The sequence below is a fragment of the Sciurus vulgaris genome (genome assembly GCF_902686455.1).
Source record: "Sciurus vulgaris genome assembly, chromosome: 9".
Classification (NCBI taxonomy): Eukaryota; Metazoa; Chordata; class Mammalia; order Rodentia; family Sciuridae; genus Sciurus; species Sciurus vulgaris.
This window is the reverse complement of record NC_136469.1, coordinates 50,123,701-50,143,690: the sequence shown is the minus strand read 5'-3', so window position 1 is coordinate 50,143,690 and position 19,990 is coordinate 50,123,701. Positions and strand designations below refer to the sequence as shown.

Here is a 19,990-nt window from a genome sequence, read left to right as displayed (position 1 = left end):
TCTTTTCAGTTAAATGGCATGTCACAATGTTACTGATATGCTCCCTGCTAGATTATAATACTGAAAATAGGGCTGAAGGGGTGAAGCTCAGTAGCAGAGCTCTTGCCTCTCAGGGTGAGGCCCTGGACAGGATTCTAGTCCCCCTCACATATAAGAATAGTCTCCGATTTAACCACAAAACAACCATCAATATCAGAAAATTAACAGGGATATATTACTACCATCTAATTCTTAGTCCCCTTTAAATTTTGCTAATTTTTCCAATTATAATTTTTATCGGACAAAGTTCAGAATCATAGCTGAATAGTTGTCATGTCTCCTTCACCCTGGATCAGTACCACATTCTTTCCTTGACTTTCATGATTTGACTGTTTTAATGATTGCTTATTTTGTAGAATGCCCCTGTTGGGTTTGTCTAGTGTTTCCTTGTGATTTGATTCAGGTTTTACATCTGTCAGGAATATCACACAAGTGTTGCATGTATTTATTACTGCATGATTTCTGTTTGCCCCATTGCTGGTAGTGTTAATTTGATTGCTTGGTTAAGGTAGTGTCTACCAAGCTTCCCTTTGAAGTTACTGCCTTTTCTTTGCTTTTGTGGAAAGGCATTTTAAAACTATATAAATACCTTTAAATTTATTCTCTTAGTTACGTCAGAATGGACTCATGATTTCCTCTTTTCTTCACTGGATTATAGATAATCTGTTACTATCATTATTTACTTGAATGTTAGAAATTATTCCAGAGTTGGCCATTGAGATCCCCTTCAAGGTGACTTCAACATCTCTTGATGTGTCACCCATGGTTCACTGAGTACTGCCTTGCTTTCTAGCATAGCAAGATGCTCCAGGCTAAACTCATCCTTTTAGCCCCAGAATTAATGTCTCTCCAAGGAACTCTGGTTCCTCTTGAATGAGAATAGCTTCTGGGGAGCAGGGCAGAGTGGTGCACACCTGTTAATCTCAGCAACTCAGGAGGCTGCTTCAGAATTGCACATTTGATGCTGGCCTCAGCAACTTAGTGAGACCCTGTCTCAAAATTTAAAAATATAAATGGATGTGGCTCAGTGGTAGAGTACCTCTGGTTCAAACCCAGCACCCAAAAAGAAAAACAAAATTGTGCAAAGATCTGGATGATATCTTTATTACTTGATGTGTTACTGCCCAAAGATTCTCTCAGAAACAATATGCATATACGTGCATATGTAATACACATGTTTATAAAGATATAAAGTTTAAAACATTTATACATACATATACATTAAGCATTTACTTTTTTTTAAAGTTTAATTTTCATTTCTTTATATTTATGTTTTAGTCAGCTTTTTTTGCTATGACTAGAAGACCCAGCCAGAACAACTATAGAGGAGGAAAAGTTTTTTGGCAGCTCTTGGTTTCAAAGGTCTTAGTCCATAGAAGCCCAGCTCCATTCGTTGGGCTTGAGGTGAGGCTGAACATCATGCAGAAGAGTGTGGTGGAGGGAAATAGCTCACATGATGATCAGGAAGCAGAGAGAGAGATCACCACTTGCCAGATACAAATGTATATCCCAAAGCTGCACCCCAATTCCCACCTCCTCCAGCCACACCCTACCCACCATCAGTTACCATTCAACCCTATCAGAGGATTAATTCACTGATTGGGTTAAGACTATCATAACCCAGTCATTTCTCCTTTAAACTGTGTTGCATTGTGTTACACATGAGCCTTTGGGGGATACCTCACATCCAAACCATACAATTTCTTTGTATTTTTACATATTAAAAGCCATGAATTCACACCAGTACTGCCAGTGCCAGTCCAACACTACAAGTTCTTTCTCATTTTCTCCTTTCCCATGGCATAGCCCCCTTCTTTGACAGAATAAATCGAACTTCCATTATTCTTGACATACCTACTTAGTCAGTTTTCCTATATGTGGCCATCTCTCATCTCTGCCACCATTATTCCCATATATATATGCTTTATTCACCTTCTCTGACTCCAGCACCCCATTCTGAGCCTAGCTTCCATGCAGATGCCCTCCTTATCTCATTTAGGCTTTTCCAGCCCACATGAATTGCCCTTCCACTAAGTGGACCACCCTCTGCCATGCATAGTCTCCAGCCCCATGCTGGCTGCCCTGTGTGGACACTCTCCACACCATTCTTGGGTACAGAATGCCCATATCAGCTGCCCACTCCCTGCCATGAGTGGCCTTCTGAGAATGGAGCCTTAGATTTTTTTTTTTTTTTTTTTTTTGAGTTGTCAATGAACCTTTATTCTACTTATTTATATGCGGTGCTGAGAATCGAACCCAGTGCCTCACACATGCTAGGCAAGTGGTCTACCACTGAGCCACAACCCCAGCCCGGAGCCTTAGATTTAAGATGTACAATAAATCCTAAGCAGGAAAAATGAAGTTAGAGCTGGACCGATCACACTGTGATGAAACCACAGAACCTGGAAGCAAGCGTTCTCAAAATTCCCAAAGGCAAAGAGGGCTTGCCTGCGAAGGGAAAACAAGTAGAGTCAGAGAAGACGAGTCGATAGAGCCAGAAGCAAAGGAATATCTTCAAAAGTTTGAGGGAAAATAACCATCGGCCTGTAATTCTTTATCCAGGTAAACTGTCAGTTTCAGCAAAACAGAGACTAAGACTAAAATATCCTTACTGAAAGATCTTAATGTGTTCTTTTTTAACCCATTAAAAGACAAGATGTCAGAAGAATGGAGAGCAAAAGAGTTAGAAAATTTCCATGTGAATTTAAGAAACAATCTATGTAAATCTGTAGTCATGATGATAATATGGTAGTTCTAAAAAACAGAGATCATTTCTTCTTAATTTTGACTGATACATTCTAAAATCCTCATTTTTCAGCAGCATAATAGAGAAATTAACTTTATACTCCAAATCCAAGTAAGAATGTCTCAGAACTTAATAATAATAATAATAATAATAGGCAAGTACTAAAAGGATATCAGAAAGTATATATACTTCCAAACTGACAGACAGGCAAGTGAAAAAGACAAATTTTTGGAAGCCAGGGAAGGAGAAAGGAAAGAAGCAAAGAAAAATCAGGATATATAGCATGAAATAAGGAAGTTTATCTGACATCACAATAAATGTAAACAATAAATGTAAATAGATCAAACTCAATAGTTAAAAGAATAAAACTGTTGACTTTAACAACAGAGACTGAGGTTTTCCTACCCGTAAGTTCTTGTTGAAGGTACCCAAAGCCATTTACAAAGTCATAATTAACAAAATTATAACACAGAAGGAATGAGAATACAGAAGAAATACTGAACAAAGAACCTGGTAAATATACAACATGAAATGAATAAGTCATTTAGAACCCTGTTTTACGTGCCACTTACTGCGCAGTACATCTGGGGATGTAGGAAGCAAGCCAAGTGGAGATTTTGGACTTATCTGCTTTGTAAACTCCTTGGTAGATAATTTTTCTGCTTTTGAAGCTCATCCTTGGGTTCATTAGTTTTCTACCCTGTGGTGCATCATGATTTTTTGCAGAACTTCACAGTAAGCTCCAAGCTTTCATGATTTCTTTTGCTTCACTATACAAAAGAGAGGGGGAGAAAATCAAACTGCTGTATAGCAGCGCTCTTTCCATGAACTGATCTCACTTGCCTGCAGATTTATAGTTTCATTCTGCCTGACAAAATCTGAATTTTGTAGCATACACTGAGCAGTTATCTTAATTAATACTTTCATCTCTTTAAGGTACTATGTGAATCATCACTGTTGAAATAAATTTCTCCTTTTGGTCTGGCAGCCCAAGAATAGTAGTTAATCCACAAGATAATTGAACAGAAACAGGTGATGCAGACCACAGCACCTGGCTGGTAACCAACAACAACTCCCACGGATGGAGCCCACTTCCTCTCAGCCAGGCCCCATTACAGTCCTCCCGAAAGGCCCTGTGCATTCAAGTTGGTCATTCCTTCAGAATGACCTCTGCAGGACCCCTGAAATTATGTTTGTGTATAAATATCTCTTCTGCCCTCCCTCCCTTCTTTTCAACAGGGACATGTCTTTGAGAACAAGTAATGAAGGATTATAGAGAAAGGGAGAAGAATGCAAACTAATTTTTCTGTCCTGCTGTGGTCCTTCAGAATACATGTTGAAATGTTAGAGTAAACTGGCTTAAAAAGGCATTATTTACAATTAATAAATTGGCTTCCGTATATCAGTGTGGTTTCTTAAGAATTATTGTAATAAATGTATTTAGTACTTTCTTCTCTGGGTCAGATCACATGTGCCTGGGAGCTGCCTTTTACGTGATTTTCAAAAGTTTGGAAGCTAGTTTTATTTTATTTTATCATATTTTATTATATTATCTTCATTTCCTCACCAGTGCTTTTCCTTTCTTTATATACATCTTATATACCATTTGACTCCTCCTGAAAGAGTGGAAGCTGATTTTAAAGCTACTATTTCTCTTGACCCAGGATCCTGGGCTAGTAGATTCTACTGCTCCACTGGGGTGGGTGCATGAGAGACAACCTGGCCAGCTTCAGGTCTGCATCTCCTTTACCAGGGGTAGCAATGCAGTGAAACATTTAAAAGGGTGTGCGCGCCTCACCACAGTACTTGACTGTGATCACTTCCACTGTGAGATGTGAGATTAATCCCCCAGGGTTCCTATACTCCAGCAGTGAAGATGTGGAAAATAAGGTACACATGGATGTGTCTAGCAACTTTATACACTATCATCATCTTGGAATTCACCAAATTGTCCTTTATTAGGTGAATGGCTAAATAAACTGTGGTATGTTCAGACAATGGAATATTATGCAGCACTACAAAGAAATGAGCTATCATCAGGAAAAGAAAGAGAGGAGTCTTGTTGAGGAAGTCAGTTCCTAAGCCAACATGAAGCATAAGAAGTAAAATCAAGAATCAATAATGGGATGGTATCAACCTAAAAAGCTTCTTCTCCACAAAGGAAACAATCAAGAGTGTGAAGAGAGAGCCTACAGAATGGGAGAAAATGCCACCAGCATCTCAGATAGAGCATTAATCTTCAGGATTTATCAAGAACTCAAAAAACTTAACACCATAAAATCAACCCAAACAATAAATGGGAAGAGGAACTAAATATGCACTTCACAGAAGAAGAAATATGAATGGTCAATAAATATATGAAAAAATGTTCACCTTCTCTAGCAATTAGAGAAATGCAAATTAAAACCACTGAGATTCCATCTCCAGTCAGGATAGCAATTATCAAGAATACAAGCAATAATAAAATGTTAGTGAGGATGTGGGGGGAAAAGTACACTCACAGATTGCTGGTGGGACTGCAAATTGGTGCAGCCACTGTGGAAAGCAGTATGAATATTTTTCAAAAAACTAGGAATTGAGCCATCATTTGACCTACTTTTACCAGTCCTAGGTATATAAGCCAAGGGAGTTAAAATCAGCATACTACAACCACATCAATGTTTATAGTAGCTGAATTCACAATAGCTAAGCTACGGAACCAACCTAGGTGCCCTTTAACTTAGGAATGGATTAAGAAAATGTATAAATACACAGTGGAATATTTTTTAAAATTTATTTTTATTGTAAACAAATGGGATACATGTTGTTTGTGTTTGTACATGGAGTAACAGCATACCATTTGCGTAATCATACATTTACATAGGGTAATGATGTTTGATTCATTCTGTTATTGTTTCCTCCCCCCCACCCCTCCCAACCCTCTTTCCCCTTTATACACTCCCTCCTTCCTCCATTCTTGCCCCCTCCCACCCCCCATTATGTGTCATCATCCGCTTATCAGTGAGATCATTCGTCCTTTGTTTTTTTGAGATTGGCTTATCTCACTTAGCAAGATATTCTCCAATTTCATCCATTTGCCTGCAAATGCCATAATTTTATTCTTCTTTATAGCTGAGTAATATTCCATTGTATATATATACCACAGTTTCTTTATCCATTCATCAACTGAAGGGCATCTAGGTTGGTTCCACAGTCTGGCTATTGTGAATTGAGCAGCTATGAACATTGATGTGGCTGTATCTCTGTAGTATGCTGATTTTAAGTCCTTTGGGTATAGGCCGAGAAGTGGGATAGCTGGGTCAAATGGTGGTTCCATTCCAAGTTTTCTAAGGAATCTCCACACTGCTTTCCAGAGTGGCTGCACTAATTTGCAGCCCCACCAGCAATGTATGAGTGTACCTTTCTCCTCACATCCTCTCCAACACCTATTGTTGCTTGTATTCTTGATAATCGCCATTCTAATTGGGGTTAGATGGAATCTTAGTGAAGTTTTGATTTGCATTTCTCTTATTACTAGAGATGTTGAACATTTTTTCATATGTTTGTTGATTGCTTATAGATCTTCTGTGAAGTGTCTGTTCATATCCTTAGCCCATTTGTTGATTGGGTTATTTGTATTCTTGGTGTAGAGTTTTTTGAGTTCTTTATATATTCTGGAAATTAGTGCTCTATCTGAAGTATGAGAGGCAAAGATATTCTCCCACTCTGTAGGCTTTCTCTTTGCATTGCTAATAGTTTCCTTTGCTGAGAGAAAGCTATTTAGTTTGAATCTATCCCAGTTATTGATTCTTGCTTTTATTTCTTGTGTTATGGGAGTCCTATTAAGGAAGTCTGATCCTGAGCCAACAAGTTGAAGATTTGGACCTACTTTTTCTTCTATAAGATGCAGGGTCTCTGGTCTGATCTCAAGGTCCTTGATCCATTTACACAATGGAATATTACTTAGCCATGAAGAAGAATGGCTTTAACATTCACTAGATAGGTATCACTAGATAGATAGGTCTTTCTGTGTTAGGTAGGTAGGTAGGAAGGTAGGTAGATAGATAAGTTGATCTTAACTATCAGATCCTCAAGTGAAGACTACTATAACAATGGCAGTCAGTGGTTTCAGTTCATCAAGCAGAAACCTAAGGGAGGATCAGGTCTATGAAGGAAATAGAGTGAGTCGGTTCAAGAGGTGTTGGTTGAGGATCTTTAACTGTCCAGTGAAGACAGCTGGTGGGCCTATCTGGGCAGGGGGCATCAAAAAGGAGGCTTGTTGCTCCAGAGATGCTCAGATATGTGTGTTACTGTTTGATTTTGGACTTTAAACTTTATGAAGGTTTGTTTGTTTGAACTCAGACTATTACTAAACTGGCATTAGATGAGAAAAACAACATGAAAATAAAGAAAATATTCCCCAAAGAAGTGGGGTTTTTGTTTGTTTGTTTCAATACCAGGGATTGAACCCAGAGGCACTTAACCACTAAGCCACATCCCCAGTGACACCCACCCCACACACACACACCTTTTTTAGAGACAGGGTCTTGCTAAGTTGCTGAGCCTGGCTTTGAACTTGTAAACCTCCTGCCTTCGTCTTCTGAGCTGCTAGGATTATAGCCATGTACCACCATGCCTGGCCTCCAAAAAGTTTGATACATTATTAGGGTCCTAGAACTATTAATCATTCTATTATGTGATAAAAATGTAAATAAGCATTTATGTGCAAAGATGTTATAATTAATTTTGTTGTAATAGTAAAAAATTCAATAAAGTCAATAGAAAATAAACTGGAAGATATCCATCAGGGCTAACGATGATTCTAGAAGATGGTATCATGCTCACTTTTGTTGTCTTTTTTACAAATGCTCTCAAATGGTCATGCCTTCCTTTCTGATGAGGAAAATAGTGAAGTTAGAAATAGTAAATGGAAATATCCAACAGGGAAGTATTAAATGCTGTTACATGCATAGAATAGGATGTGAAAGAGCTATCATTTTACGAAAAGTTTTTAAAGAGGTGGGTAGATAATTACAAAATTAATGATCAGCTCTCCTTTGACCATATGATTCTGTGAGCCTAGCCATCTGTAGAAAGTTGGCATAAAAAGGTGTTGTTGGGATTGTGGATACATATGCTCTCTATTTTCAAAAATAATTTTTGCTATGTATTTTTTTCTCCTTTTTTTCTACTTTCCTTGAAAACATTTGTTCTATTAATTTTTCTATCCCATTAAAAACCATACACATACCATATTATTAACTGTACTAACATACACATATACTCAATTATAACTTTTTTTCAAAGTCTCAAGTTTTTCATTATCTTTGCCCTTCTGCTAAACATGGCAAGAACCTTCAGATGTTCTAAGAATCCACTGGGTATAACATGCCAAATCTTGTTTCATTCCCTTCTCCATTTTTAGTGTGATGTTGGGGATCAAACCCAGGCCCTAACATATGGTAGGCAAGCTGAACTACATCCCAAATAATGTTTGATATATCAGTTTTATTTTCTGCTTACTTAATCCCACCTAGAATTTATCTAGTCCTTATGCAGATTTTTTACTTGTACATTTTACATCCCAGCTCTTCATTTTAACATAAAAAGTTTATTTAAAATTTCTTACAATTAATAGTTTACTAACTACTAACATATTTTACAACTTTTTATGTGCCTTAGCAAAGTACCACAGACCAGGTGGCTTAACAGAAGAAATCAAATTTCTCACAGTTCTGGACACTAGGTGTCAGCAGAATTGGTTTCTTTGAGCCTCTCTGTGACTTGTGTCAATACATGGTCTTTCCTCTTTGATTAAACGTGTGGGGAACCCAAGTCGTGTTTCATTGGGGACCCTACCCTTGCCCTTCGCTTAATAAACTCTTTAAAATACAGTTACATTCTCAGGTACTAAGGATTTAGGAGTTCATATGAATTAGAAAGGGGACATACTTTGGCCCATAACCTTGTTATCTTGTATTTTGCTTCCATCTGGGTTTGGTTTCCTTCTATCCAAGAAGTTTCTTAGCAAAGATATGTGGCAAAGAAGCTATGATCCTGCATGTCTAAAAGTTCTTCATTTCCTCGGACCTTGAGTAATTTTCCTTAGTATTGCATTCTGGGATAGGACAACTTGAAGATTACTGCTTCCTTCAGTGTGTATTTGCTGTGCTCCTTTGTGCCAGCTTCCCAGCCTCTGCCCAGGAAGCATGTGCCCAGAGGCAGGAAATGAATTAGCATTTTTACCAATTGCAAGGAAGACCATTTTCTTTTCTGGTAAATAGCCAGGAGTGGGACTGCTAGGTCACATCTAACTGCATGTTTAACTTTATGAAAAACTGCCAAGCTTTTTCCAGAATGCTTGTACTGTTTTATATTGTCCTTAGAAATAGATGAGAATTCGTTGCTTTTTGGATTCTCAAACTTCCTACCAAAAACTTCTGTGCTCTCTGTTCCTGGTGAAATATTGTTTGATATATTAGTTTTATTTTCTGCTTACTTAATCCCACCTAGAATTAATCTAGTCCTTATGCAGGGTTTTTACTTATACATTTTGCATTTCCAGGAATTCTGCTTAGTTGATCAGAATCACTCATTTTTTAAACCAATTCTCCCTTTTATCTTTTTGCAGGCCCTAAATATAATTTATGTTAAAGCCAGTTTGAGGTAACTCTTATTTTTGTTTTAAGTAAAGTGAATTAGCCTTCAAAATAAATTTATTGTTTTTTCTTAGCATTTAACTTCTTATAGTTTAGAATTCTGGATTGCAGACTCGTAGTAAAAGTTTGTCTTTCATTCTCTATTTGTCCATTTCTGGCCAGTAATTTTACTCCACCTGGACTCCTGTGATCCGAGCACAGAAAAAGTTCTTAAATTGACAGCCTGTGTTCCCTGTCCTGGGATCTAGTTGTGATGTGACTAGAGATGTCACAGATCAAGCCATAAAATCATTGGAAAGCTTAACTTGGTCTCATCATGGACACTTGTAGTGCCTGCTACCCCCCAAAGAGTTAAACTCTATTATTCCTGTTCTGTGATATTAAAAGATAATTTTCACAATTCTCATAGGAATAACTTTGATCCATTTCTACCTATAGAACATTTCTGACTCCAAATGTGTAGGGTTTTCCATCACACCAACAACCAGTTCCCCAATTCTCCAGACACAGGCTGGGGATCCTGCAATTCAGTCCTGGCACTGCCTACCTGGTATTGGTATCAGATCCCACAGATGAAGACTCAGTGCCACAAAGCTGCCCCCACTTCAGAAGCCAATCCCAAGTCCTGGGTCTCTTGCACTTCAGACCCACCAGCTATGAACCATGCATCTCTTCTTAGGTTCAGTTGTTTGCTACAGGAGATCATAGGAAAATACTTCTTGTACATTTCCTGGTTTGTCATAAGGGATATTATGAAGAATCACAAATGAACTGCCTGATGAAGAGTACATAAGACGAGGACCAGAAGGGCCTGCGCCTGGAGCCTCTGTGCTATGAGGCACGGGACGCCACTCCCTGGCACATGGATGTGTTCAACCCAGAAGTTCTGTCACTCTTGTCATCTAAGAGGCTTTTATGTGGGTTTTGTCACAAAGGTATGATAGGTGTGTTAACTCGGTTTCCAGCCCCTCTCCCTTCTAAAGGTTGGGGGAGCAGGATGGAAAGTTTAAGGTTTCTAATCAAGGCTTGGTCTTTCTGGCAACCAGCTTCCATCCTGAAGCTACGTAGGATCCCACTAAGAGTTGCCTTGTTGGAACACAAGAGGCTCCAACCACCCAGGAAATTACAAGCATCTTAGAAACTTTTTGCCAGGAACTGAGGACAAAGATAAACTTATTTTATTTATGGTACTGAGGAATGAACTGGGAGCACTCTACCATTGAACTCCCCAGCCCTTTTTATTTTGAGATAGGGTCTCACAAAGTTGTCCAGGCTGGCCTTGAACTTGGAATCCAATATATATTTCTTATTATGACACACTAATATAAAAATGAACATGGGTTAAAGAATTTATTATTATAATATGAAGAAACCACCAGATGTTATATCTGGTTAAAAGGAAAAACTCAAAACAATAAAAATTCATTTGGAGATAAGAACGTTAAGGTGAATGGCAAGTGGAGATAAAACTGGTATTTCCACAGAAGGAAAGTCAATTACATCACTCCCGGACTGTATAAGTAACTTATCAGTTACCTATAGTTTATAAAAGTTGCAAAACAGCCCTGAGCTTATGGAGAGGGCTAGGATTTGAAGTCCTGGAAAGCTGTGCTGTGGGCGATGCATGGTTTTCCACTGAAACATTTTTTCCTGTAGAAATCAGCATCCAGCTGAGCCTCCACTTGAGTTTTGCTTTCCAGTGTTTCACTTTTACTTTTGGTACTTGGAGACACGTTAATGTCATTTCAGAGCATGGAACAGAGGAGGCTCTTATGTGGGAAATTACCCCACCATCTTGAACAGAAATTGCAATTCTATTTACTGATCTAAAATAGAACATAGAGCTGGACATGGTGGTGCATGCCTGTAATCCTGGAAACTCAGGAGGCTGAGGTAGGTGGACAGCCTCGGCAACTTAGTGAGACCCTATCTCAAAATTGAAAAAGGGCTGAGAATGTAGCTGGTAAAACATCCTTGAATTTAATCCCTAGTATCACAAAAATAAATAAATAATTTAAAAAATATGACATAGCTCTAGAAGCCAATGAAAATCTTATTCATTGGCCCAACATGTGATCATTTTGTATCTCTCTACTACTGCCTCCATCAACTTAAAATGAGTGACAGACCAACTGACTCCCCAAAGCAAAGAGTTTATTTGGAATAGCAAGGCATTGCAATCCAGGTTACAGATTCTGTGGCAGACCGTAGGCACATCCAAGGGAGTTGGGGCAGAAGGGGCACTCTTAAAGACAAAAAGGAGAGATCTGCTTAGGCCATTTTGAAGCAAAGACCTGCGGTTGCAGGGGCTTTTTGCAGGAATCAGCACCAGTTCACTGATGGAGATGGCCATTGTCAGGCAAGTATCCCTGTGAAAGCAGCTCATGTGGGACTCTAGAGTTTCAAGGAGTTCCTTGCACAGTCTTCCTCATAAGCATACGTGTGTGATGACCCTTCCTGGCCTCCTGGCTCCATTTTGTTTGGGATTGACATAGATGACTGCATCTTGGTATCGAAGGTTTTCACACCTGCTTTCCTTTTACTGTGAAGTTCAAAGAGATCTCTTCCACATTTATGTCCTGGCTCACTTTTTCGCTGCCCAATTTACTCTCTTCTTTTTCTTATAACCCATGCTATATTCTTTTAACCCATGAGCCCTCCTCTGCCTATCAAGGATCACAGCTGCTGGGTATCTTGAAGCTGGGATTCCAGCCTGGTTCTGATTGCAAAATCTGTTCTTTCTAATGGACCACCATCAAACTTAGAAGGAAGAAATGGCATTAAAGTTGGATATTGGGAGAAAGACAGGATTTTGTTAGGCAGAATTGAATAGAGAAAGTCACTTTAATGAGTTAATGGGCAAATAGCTCCTTTAGCTGAGACCTAAGTTCCTTTACTGAGTGCCTGTGAGGACCCAGACAAAGCTTTGGAGGTGATTGGTCCATGGTGTACCTGCTGGACTCAAAACTGTACCTGCTACTTAGGACTTTGTTTCATTTTATCTTCATATCAGCTCTGTAAGACAGATACTGTTATTTCCATTGCTTTCTGAATCTTTGTATCCCCCAAAATTCATATGTAGAGGCCTGATTGCAACTAGTGGTATTAGGAGGTGAGAACTTTGGAAGTTGATTGGGTCATGAAATCACAGCCCTTGTGAATGAGAGTAGGGCCCTTATAAAGAGGCCCTGAGAGTCTCCAAGTGCCTGCCACCGTGAGAGGACACAGAAGACACCATTTGTGAACCAAAAAGAAACCCTTACCAAACACCGAATCTGTGAAGACCTTGATCTTTGCCTTTCCCACTTCCAGAACAGAAATAAATTTTCATTTTGTGTAAGTCACCCAGTTTATGGTATTTTATCAAAGCACTCTATAGACTAAAACACCCATTTAAAGTCTTGAGAAAACTGCAGCACAGAGAGGTCAAATGAAAATGACTTACTCTGTGATCTCCCAGAAGATAAGTGACTGAATTGAGTTTAGAACCTGCCTTGTCAATTCCAGCATCACAGTTCTTTCTACCTCATATAAGACGTTGAAGGCTAAGGGGTTTTAAGTACAGCTGTGAAATGATTAGAATTTGATTTTGCAAAGTTATATGATAAAAGAAAAGCTGAGTCATCTTTTGCTCTGATATCTGGATACCAATTGAGGCAGCAGCTCTTGACCAGGCACTAAAATTTGGAATTCAAAATTCTGATTCCATGCAGAAATTTAGCATAGTGCCCTAAAGGGTGTGGAGGATCTACGAGAGCCCAGCTACTCAGTGTGGTCCTCACACTTAAAACTTCAGTATCACCTTGGAGCTTATTTTAAAAATTGCAGATTCTCACATCCCTTCCTCAGACCTATTAGAAAAATAAACAAACAAACAAATAAATCCCTGAGGCTGGGGCACAGGAATGTTTCAAGCTCTTCATGTGATTCTTAAGACATGCAAAAGCTTGAGAAAGCCCTACTATTTTTCTCTGGCCACTCTGCCTTCTTTCAGCATTTTCTGGTTGTCAGGTAGATGCCTTTTAAAATGACTTCTTCAGTAGTAGCTGAGAAACATCACCAGCACAGTAAAAGGCAGGTACTACTGTGATCGGGAGTTAGATTGCTGGCATCTAGAAACGATATACACTGTCTTAAGCATTATGCAGACTCTAGCATAGAATTTAGACATGTAAAGGCAATAATGTACAGAAAGAAGTCTGAAAGGATACGAACCAAACCACTAACTGAAAGCGACTACCTCTGGGGAAAGCTGTGGGACTGTGGAGAAGTAAAGGGAGGGGCTTTAATTTTTTTTTTTTTGGTACCAGGCATTGAACCCAGGGGCACTTAACCACTGAGCCACATCCCCAGCCCTTTTTGAATTTTATTTTGAGACAGGGCCTTACTGAGTTGCTCCAGGCCTCACTAAGTTGCTGAGACTATCTTTGAACTTGCCATCCTCCTGCCTTGGCCCCCCCAAGCCACTGGGATTGCAGGTGTGCATCACTACATCCAGCATAATTTTAACCCTGCCCTACCACCAGTGCTTCTGTATTTGACTTTTATACATGCAGAATCATTTGTATCATTGAACTATTTTTTAAAAAATCTTGATAATCTGATGTATTTGCAATGGATAAATTTTTCTGTTTTATGTGATTTCACTAAAAGTAATGGCATCACAGTATTCATAATCCAAACTTGGAGACTCCTTATGTACATTTATTTATTGGGAGCTGCATTTATTTTCTTTCTCATCTTGGTAGTGAGTTATAATTTTAGAAATAAAATTCAAATGAACAGCCTTAAATTAACGTGACAGATGATGTTTTGCTGCAACTAATTGCCTGTGATGTGTTTAATACTAGAAATATGTATTTGAATATTTTGTTCGATGTACTGATAAGACTCTTGATTTTGAACACAATGAAACATTTGAGTCAGTATCATTTTTATTTTTGTTAATAGTGTATATACCCTATTTTTAATCCTTTTTTTTTTTTTTTTTTTTTTTTTCGGCTATGATCAAAAGAACTGACAAGAACAATTTTAGAGGAGAAAAAGTTTATTTGGCAATCATGGTTTCAGAAGCCTCAGTCCATAGATAGCTGACTCTATTGCTCTGGGCCCAAAATGAGGCAACTCAGGACATGCCCACCAGGAAACAGAGCATTCTGCTCTCCAGAGACAAAAAATATACCTCAGAGGCACATCCCCAGGGACCTACCAGCCAAACTTACTGACCTATAGTTACCACCCAGTTAATCCATATCAAAATATGAATGCACTGATTAGGTTAAGGCTCTCATAACACATTTGTTTTACCTGTGAACTTTCTTGCATTATCTGACACATGAGCTTTTGAGGGACCCCCTCATACCCTGACTACTGATTTATTATCTTAATAATGTACCCTCAAATCCTGAAGATTACATTGAGAAATGTAATTAATAATTCTTTATTGCATAGTTACAAGTTTATTGCTTATAAACTACTAGAAGACAGTGCATTTTTAAAAAGTAAATTGATATGAAACAACCACCAGGTTATAACTATACTAATTCTTCTGGCCCAAATTCTTTGAGTTCCAAATGCCTGTGAATCAATTCTTCAATCTACTACCACAATATCTTTGTTCATACTGTGGACCTTGATGATGTCAGTTGGCCTTCATTAAGGATCAATACAGTCGTAAACACAAAAACCAGTGCAAACCATAAATATAGGTGCCATAGTAAGGTGGCCATTCAGATGTAGACTCATCAATGCTGTCCAGTAGAACTTTCTGTGTGAGGGGACTGCTCTATTATCTCTGCTTATGGGGGAGCTAGTAGGCAAATGGAGCTATTGAGTATTTGAAGTGTGGCAGAGGTCACCCAGTAACTGAATTTTTTCTGTAAAGCTCAATTTAAATGGCCATGTGGTGACTTGTAGCTACAATATTGGACATACAAAGCCAAAGCAATGTTTATCAAACCTTAATGTGCATGGAAATAGCCTAGGGATTTTGTTGAAATACAGATTCTAATTCCCTAAGTCTGGATTGAATTTGAGATTCTTATGCATTTCTATTCAGCTCCAAGGACATGCTGATGCTTCTGACTGGAACTATACTTTGAGAATTAAGTAGCTAGATGCATATGCTTGTACTTCTTGGTTTTAGATCATCACCTAGAAGGAAACTCCATGCTGAAAAATTCTCACGGAATTCTAGGATTTTTAGGGTACCTCACATCCCAGTTTGGGAACCTTATCCGATGTGTTCCTGCTACAGCATATACACTAGCAAGCATACAAATGCAAAAAGAGTGTTAGCTTTCTGTTAGTGTAACAAAACAAATTTATCAGAAGAAAATGTTTATTTTGGCTCATAATTTTGGAGGTTTCAGTTCATTGTGGATTGGACCTGTTGCTTTTGGGTCTGTGGCAGCACAGTACATCATGGCAGGAGTCTATGGGGGAGCAAGCTGCTCACCTTATGGCCAGGATTTGAAAGAGGGAAAGACCAGAGTCCCACAATCCCCTTCCAGGGCACGCCTCTGATGACCTAAGACCTCCCACTAGACCCCACCTCTTGAAGTTTCCACTACCTTCCAGTGGTAAAGGTGGACACATGGCCCTCTGAGGAATGCTTACCTAAACCATAGCAATGAACTTCTGTAAGGTCCTTTTTTTTTTTGGCACTGGGAATTGAACCCAGGGGTGTTTTATCATTGAGCTATATTCCAGCCCTTTTTATTTTTTTATTTTGAGGCAGTGTCTTGTTAAGTTGCTTAGGGCCTCACTAAGTTGCTTTGGCTAGTTTTAAACTTGTAACCGTTCTGCCTCAGCCTCCCAGGCCTTTGGGTTTATGGGCATGTGCCACCATACTGGGTTTTCTCAGTGGTTTTACCTGGATATATGTGGAAGTTGAAATTTTCATTGTTCTTTCATATAAGATTAAAATGACCTCCTAGTAAAGACACTTATTTCAGCTTTCCAACTTTTTTAAAAAGAAAACAATCTTTCTCACAGGTTTTTTGTGTGAAGCTGCATGAAAATCTGAACTACTCCCCACAGCACCTTTATAGCACAGTGGAGCCACCTGATGGTAAGTTCGCCTCTCACTTCTCTGATTCATGAACTGATTTCCATTCCTTCAAATAAAGTGGGAGAGGAAAGGTTTGAGTAAACAGGCTTTTCCTGCACCTCTACCTGGCCCACTACCACTAGGTTCAGTTTTTCTCTTTTCTGCTCACATAACATCTCCAGTGACGTGTTTTTGGCAAACTGCCACCCTAGCAATCAGAGGAGTTAGAGATGAGTGAGAAAGTTTCTGCTCTCGAAAACTTAACTCTTCTGTGAAGACATTAAGCAGATCATTAAAGTACAGTGTGGTACAAGCAATAGCAAAAAGTTACAGAATGGTGGGGCCTGTGTAGACTGTAGGACATTGAAGGCGCTATTCCAGGAAGGCACAATTTTATGGGAATTCAGAGACTTCTTCCTTTCTGTCTCTCCCACTCTCCCTGCCCTCTCAAATTGGGGATGGAACTCAGGGCTAAGCAAGTGCCCTACCAGTCAGTCCATCCCCAGCCCAAATTCAGAGACTTATGAATTATATATTTAAGTATTCCTTTTAGAATTCTTGTCTTTTTAAGTCTATTTTATCCATTCCTCTATTTCCATCTCTTTTTTTCCCCCCTCAACAGACATTACAGTTAATTATAGACACGGTCTTCCCTTGATAACACTGACTTTGCCATCCAGGAAAGAGCGCTGCCAATTTGTAGTCAGACCAATGTTGTCAACAGTTGGTTCGTTCCTTCAGGACATACAAGATGAAGACAAAGGTGTCAAAACTGCAGCCATCTTCACAACAGGTAGATACATGTGCATTTTGCAGCTTTGTCCAGAGGCTTCTCTATATTCTTCTGAGACTTTGTTTTGGTTCTTTACTTTTCTAGAAACATATCTATACTATTTAAAGATGTAACTTCATGGTGGGTGGGAGGGGGACAAGAATGGAGGAAGGAGGGACTGTATAGAAGGATAAGAGGGGTGGAAGGGGTAGGGGGAAGAAAAAAATAATAACAGAATGAAGCAAAAACTATTACCCTAGGTAAATGTATGATTACACAAATGGTAAGCCTCTACTTCATGTACAAACAGAGAAACAAGATGTATCCCGTTTGTTTACAATAAAAATGAATTAAAAAACAGATGCAATATAAAGGTTTCAATATCTCTAGTAATAAGAGAAATGCAAATCAAAACCACCCTAAGATTTCATCTCAACCCAATTAGAATGTCTATTATTAAGAATACAAATAACAATAGGTGTTGGCGAGGATGTGGGGAAAATGGCACACTCATACATTGCTGGTGGGGTTGCAAATTAGTGCAACCACTCTGGAAAGTGATGTGGAAATTCCTTAGGAAACTTGAAAGGGTACCACCATTTGACCCAGCTATTCCACTCCTAGGCCTATACCCAAAGGACTTAAAATTGGCGTACTACAGAGACTCAGTCACATCAATGTTTATAGCAACTCAATTCACAATAGTTAGATTGTGGAACCAACCTAGATGCCATTCAATTGATGAATGGATAAAGAAATTGTGATATATATAGACAATGGAATATTATTCAGCCATGAAGAAGAATAAAATTATGGCATTTGCAGGTAAATGGATGGAGTTGGAGAATATCATGCTAAGTGAAATAAGCCAATCCCAAAAAACCAAAGGCCAAATGATTTCTCTGATAAGTGAATGATGATACCTAATGGCGTGGGGGGAAGCAAGAATGGAGGAAGGATGGATTGTATAGAGGAAAATGAAGGGTTGGAAGGGGGCTGGGAGGGAAGGAAAGACAACAGAATGAGACAAACATCATTAACGTATGTACATGTATGATTACACAAACGGTGTGACTCTACTTCATGTAAAACCATAGAAATGAAAAGTTGTACTCCATTTGTGTACAATGAATCTAAATAAAAAAATAAAAATTATAAAAAAATAAAAATGTAACTTCAAAAATATGGAATAAGTTTCATGTAAGTTTCAATTACTTAATAAACTTACTTGAAATTTTTTTCACTTGAAAAATTTTAGTAACTTAAATTTTAAATTTTCAGGAAAATTTGAACAATTAGGAAATGAAATGTAGCTTCGATGATTAAAATAGCTAGTGAATAAAAAAATACACCAGCAGTTGGACTGGGGCTATAGCTCAGTGATGGAGCACTAGCCTCGCATGTGTGAGGCACTGGGTACGATCCCCAGCATCACATAAAAACAAATAAAATAAAGGTACTGTGTCCATCCACAACTAAAAATACTGTTTAAAAATACACAAATAGTATATTTATCTTTGTTTTAAAGCAATTACAGCCTACTATTTGTTGTGTTTGGGGGTTTTATTGTTGTTGTTAGGAACTGAGGATTGAACCCAGAGGTGCTTTAACATCTCCCTCCATCCCCAGCCCTTTTTTTTGAGACAGAGTCTCACTAAGTTGTTGAGGCTGACCTTGAACTTGTGATTCTCCTGCTTGTGATCCTCCTCGCAGCCTCCAGGGTTCTGGGATTACAGGCATGCACTACCACATTCTAGCTCAGCCTGATTTGTTGTTGTTGTAGATGGACAAAATACTTTTATTTTATTTATTTATTTTTATGTGGTGCCACTGAGGATTGAACTCAGAACATCACATGTGTTAGGCAAGCAATCTGCCACTGAGATATAGCTCCAGCCCTTAGTATTTTTTTTTGATAAAATTCATTATGAGGAAAAACAATATACATATATATTTTTATACTATCAGAAGTGATTTATTATTTAGACTTTTAAAATTTAGGGCTGTTTTGTTCTCATGGTTTGAAATATTCTTAGACCAGCTGTTTTGTTCTCATGGTTTGAAATATTCTTAGACCAGCTGTCCCTAAAATAAAGAATAATTTTTCCCAGCCCAACTCCAGAGCTACAGATACAGATGAGTTAATTTGCAGCTATTTTAATATAATATTAAATGCTTAGTGTAAACTTATTTAAAAGTTAGTTTACTGTTGCAGTTTTGAAAAGGAAATAAACATTTTTCTTATCCAAGTTTAGAACCAATTAAGGGATATACTCAGAAGTTAGAGAAATAGAAATTAAAGAATTTATTCATTCAACAAATATTTGTTGAGTACCTAACTATGGCCAGGCACCCTTGTGGATGCCGGAGGTAGAGAACAAGAGAGAGAAAAACTCCTGCCCTTATGGAGCTTGCATTTTAGACGAGGAAAGAACTAAGATAAAGCAATAAATTATACATTATATGAGATAATTGTTATGGAGAGAGAGGAGTTGGGGGCGGTACTGGCCCGAGGGTGGGGGGCTCACGAGGTCACGTGTGAGTGAAGACCAGGAGATGAGTGCAGATGAGTAGCAAGCTCCCAGGGAGGCCTGAGGTGGGGGCAGGCTCCCCTGTGGCTGGAATGAGGGAGTGGGCGGAAGGAGAAAGGACGGTGAGAGACCGGAAAGGCGTGTTGGTTGTCTTACATTTAACTGCACGGGGAGCTTTCTGCTGCTAAAACATGGATCAGAAAGTAAGCTTTT

The 19,990-nt window shown here is 38.7% G+C and overlaps 1 protein-coding gene across 2 annotated transcripts in view; it reads left to right on the top strand.

Moving 5' to 3' along the window:
* MCUB (mitochondrial calcium uniporter dominant negative subunit beta) overlaps positions 1-19,990 on the top strand; it is a 107,782-nt gene that overhangs the window by 68,316 nt on the left and 19,476 nt on the right. Inside the window, exons 2-3 of one of the 2 annotated variants that reach the window (XM_079153589.1) lie at positions 16,420-16,495; positions 17,097-17,267. In XM_079153589.1, the coding sequence (XP_079009715.1) occupies positions 16,420-16,495; positions 17,097-17,267 (247 nt within the window). The remainder of the gene's footprint in view (positions 1-16,419; positions 16,496-17,096; positions 17,268-19,990) is intronic. The other variant, XM_079153590.1, reaches the window with a different exon arrangement.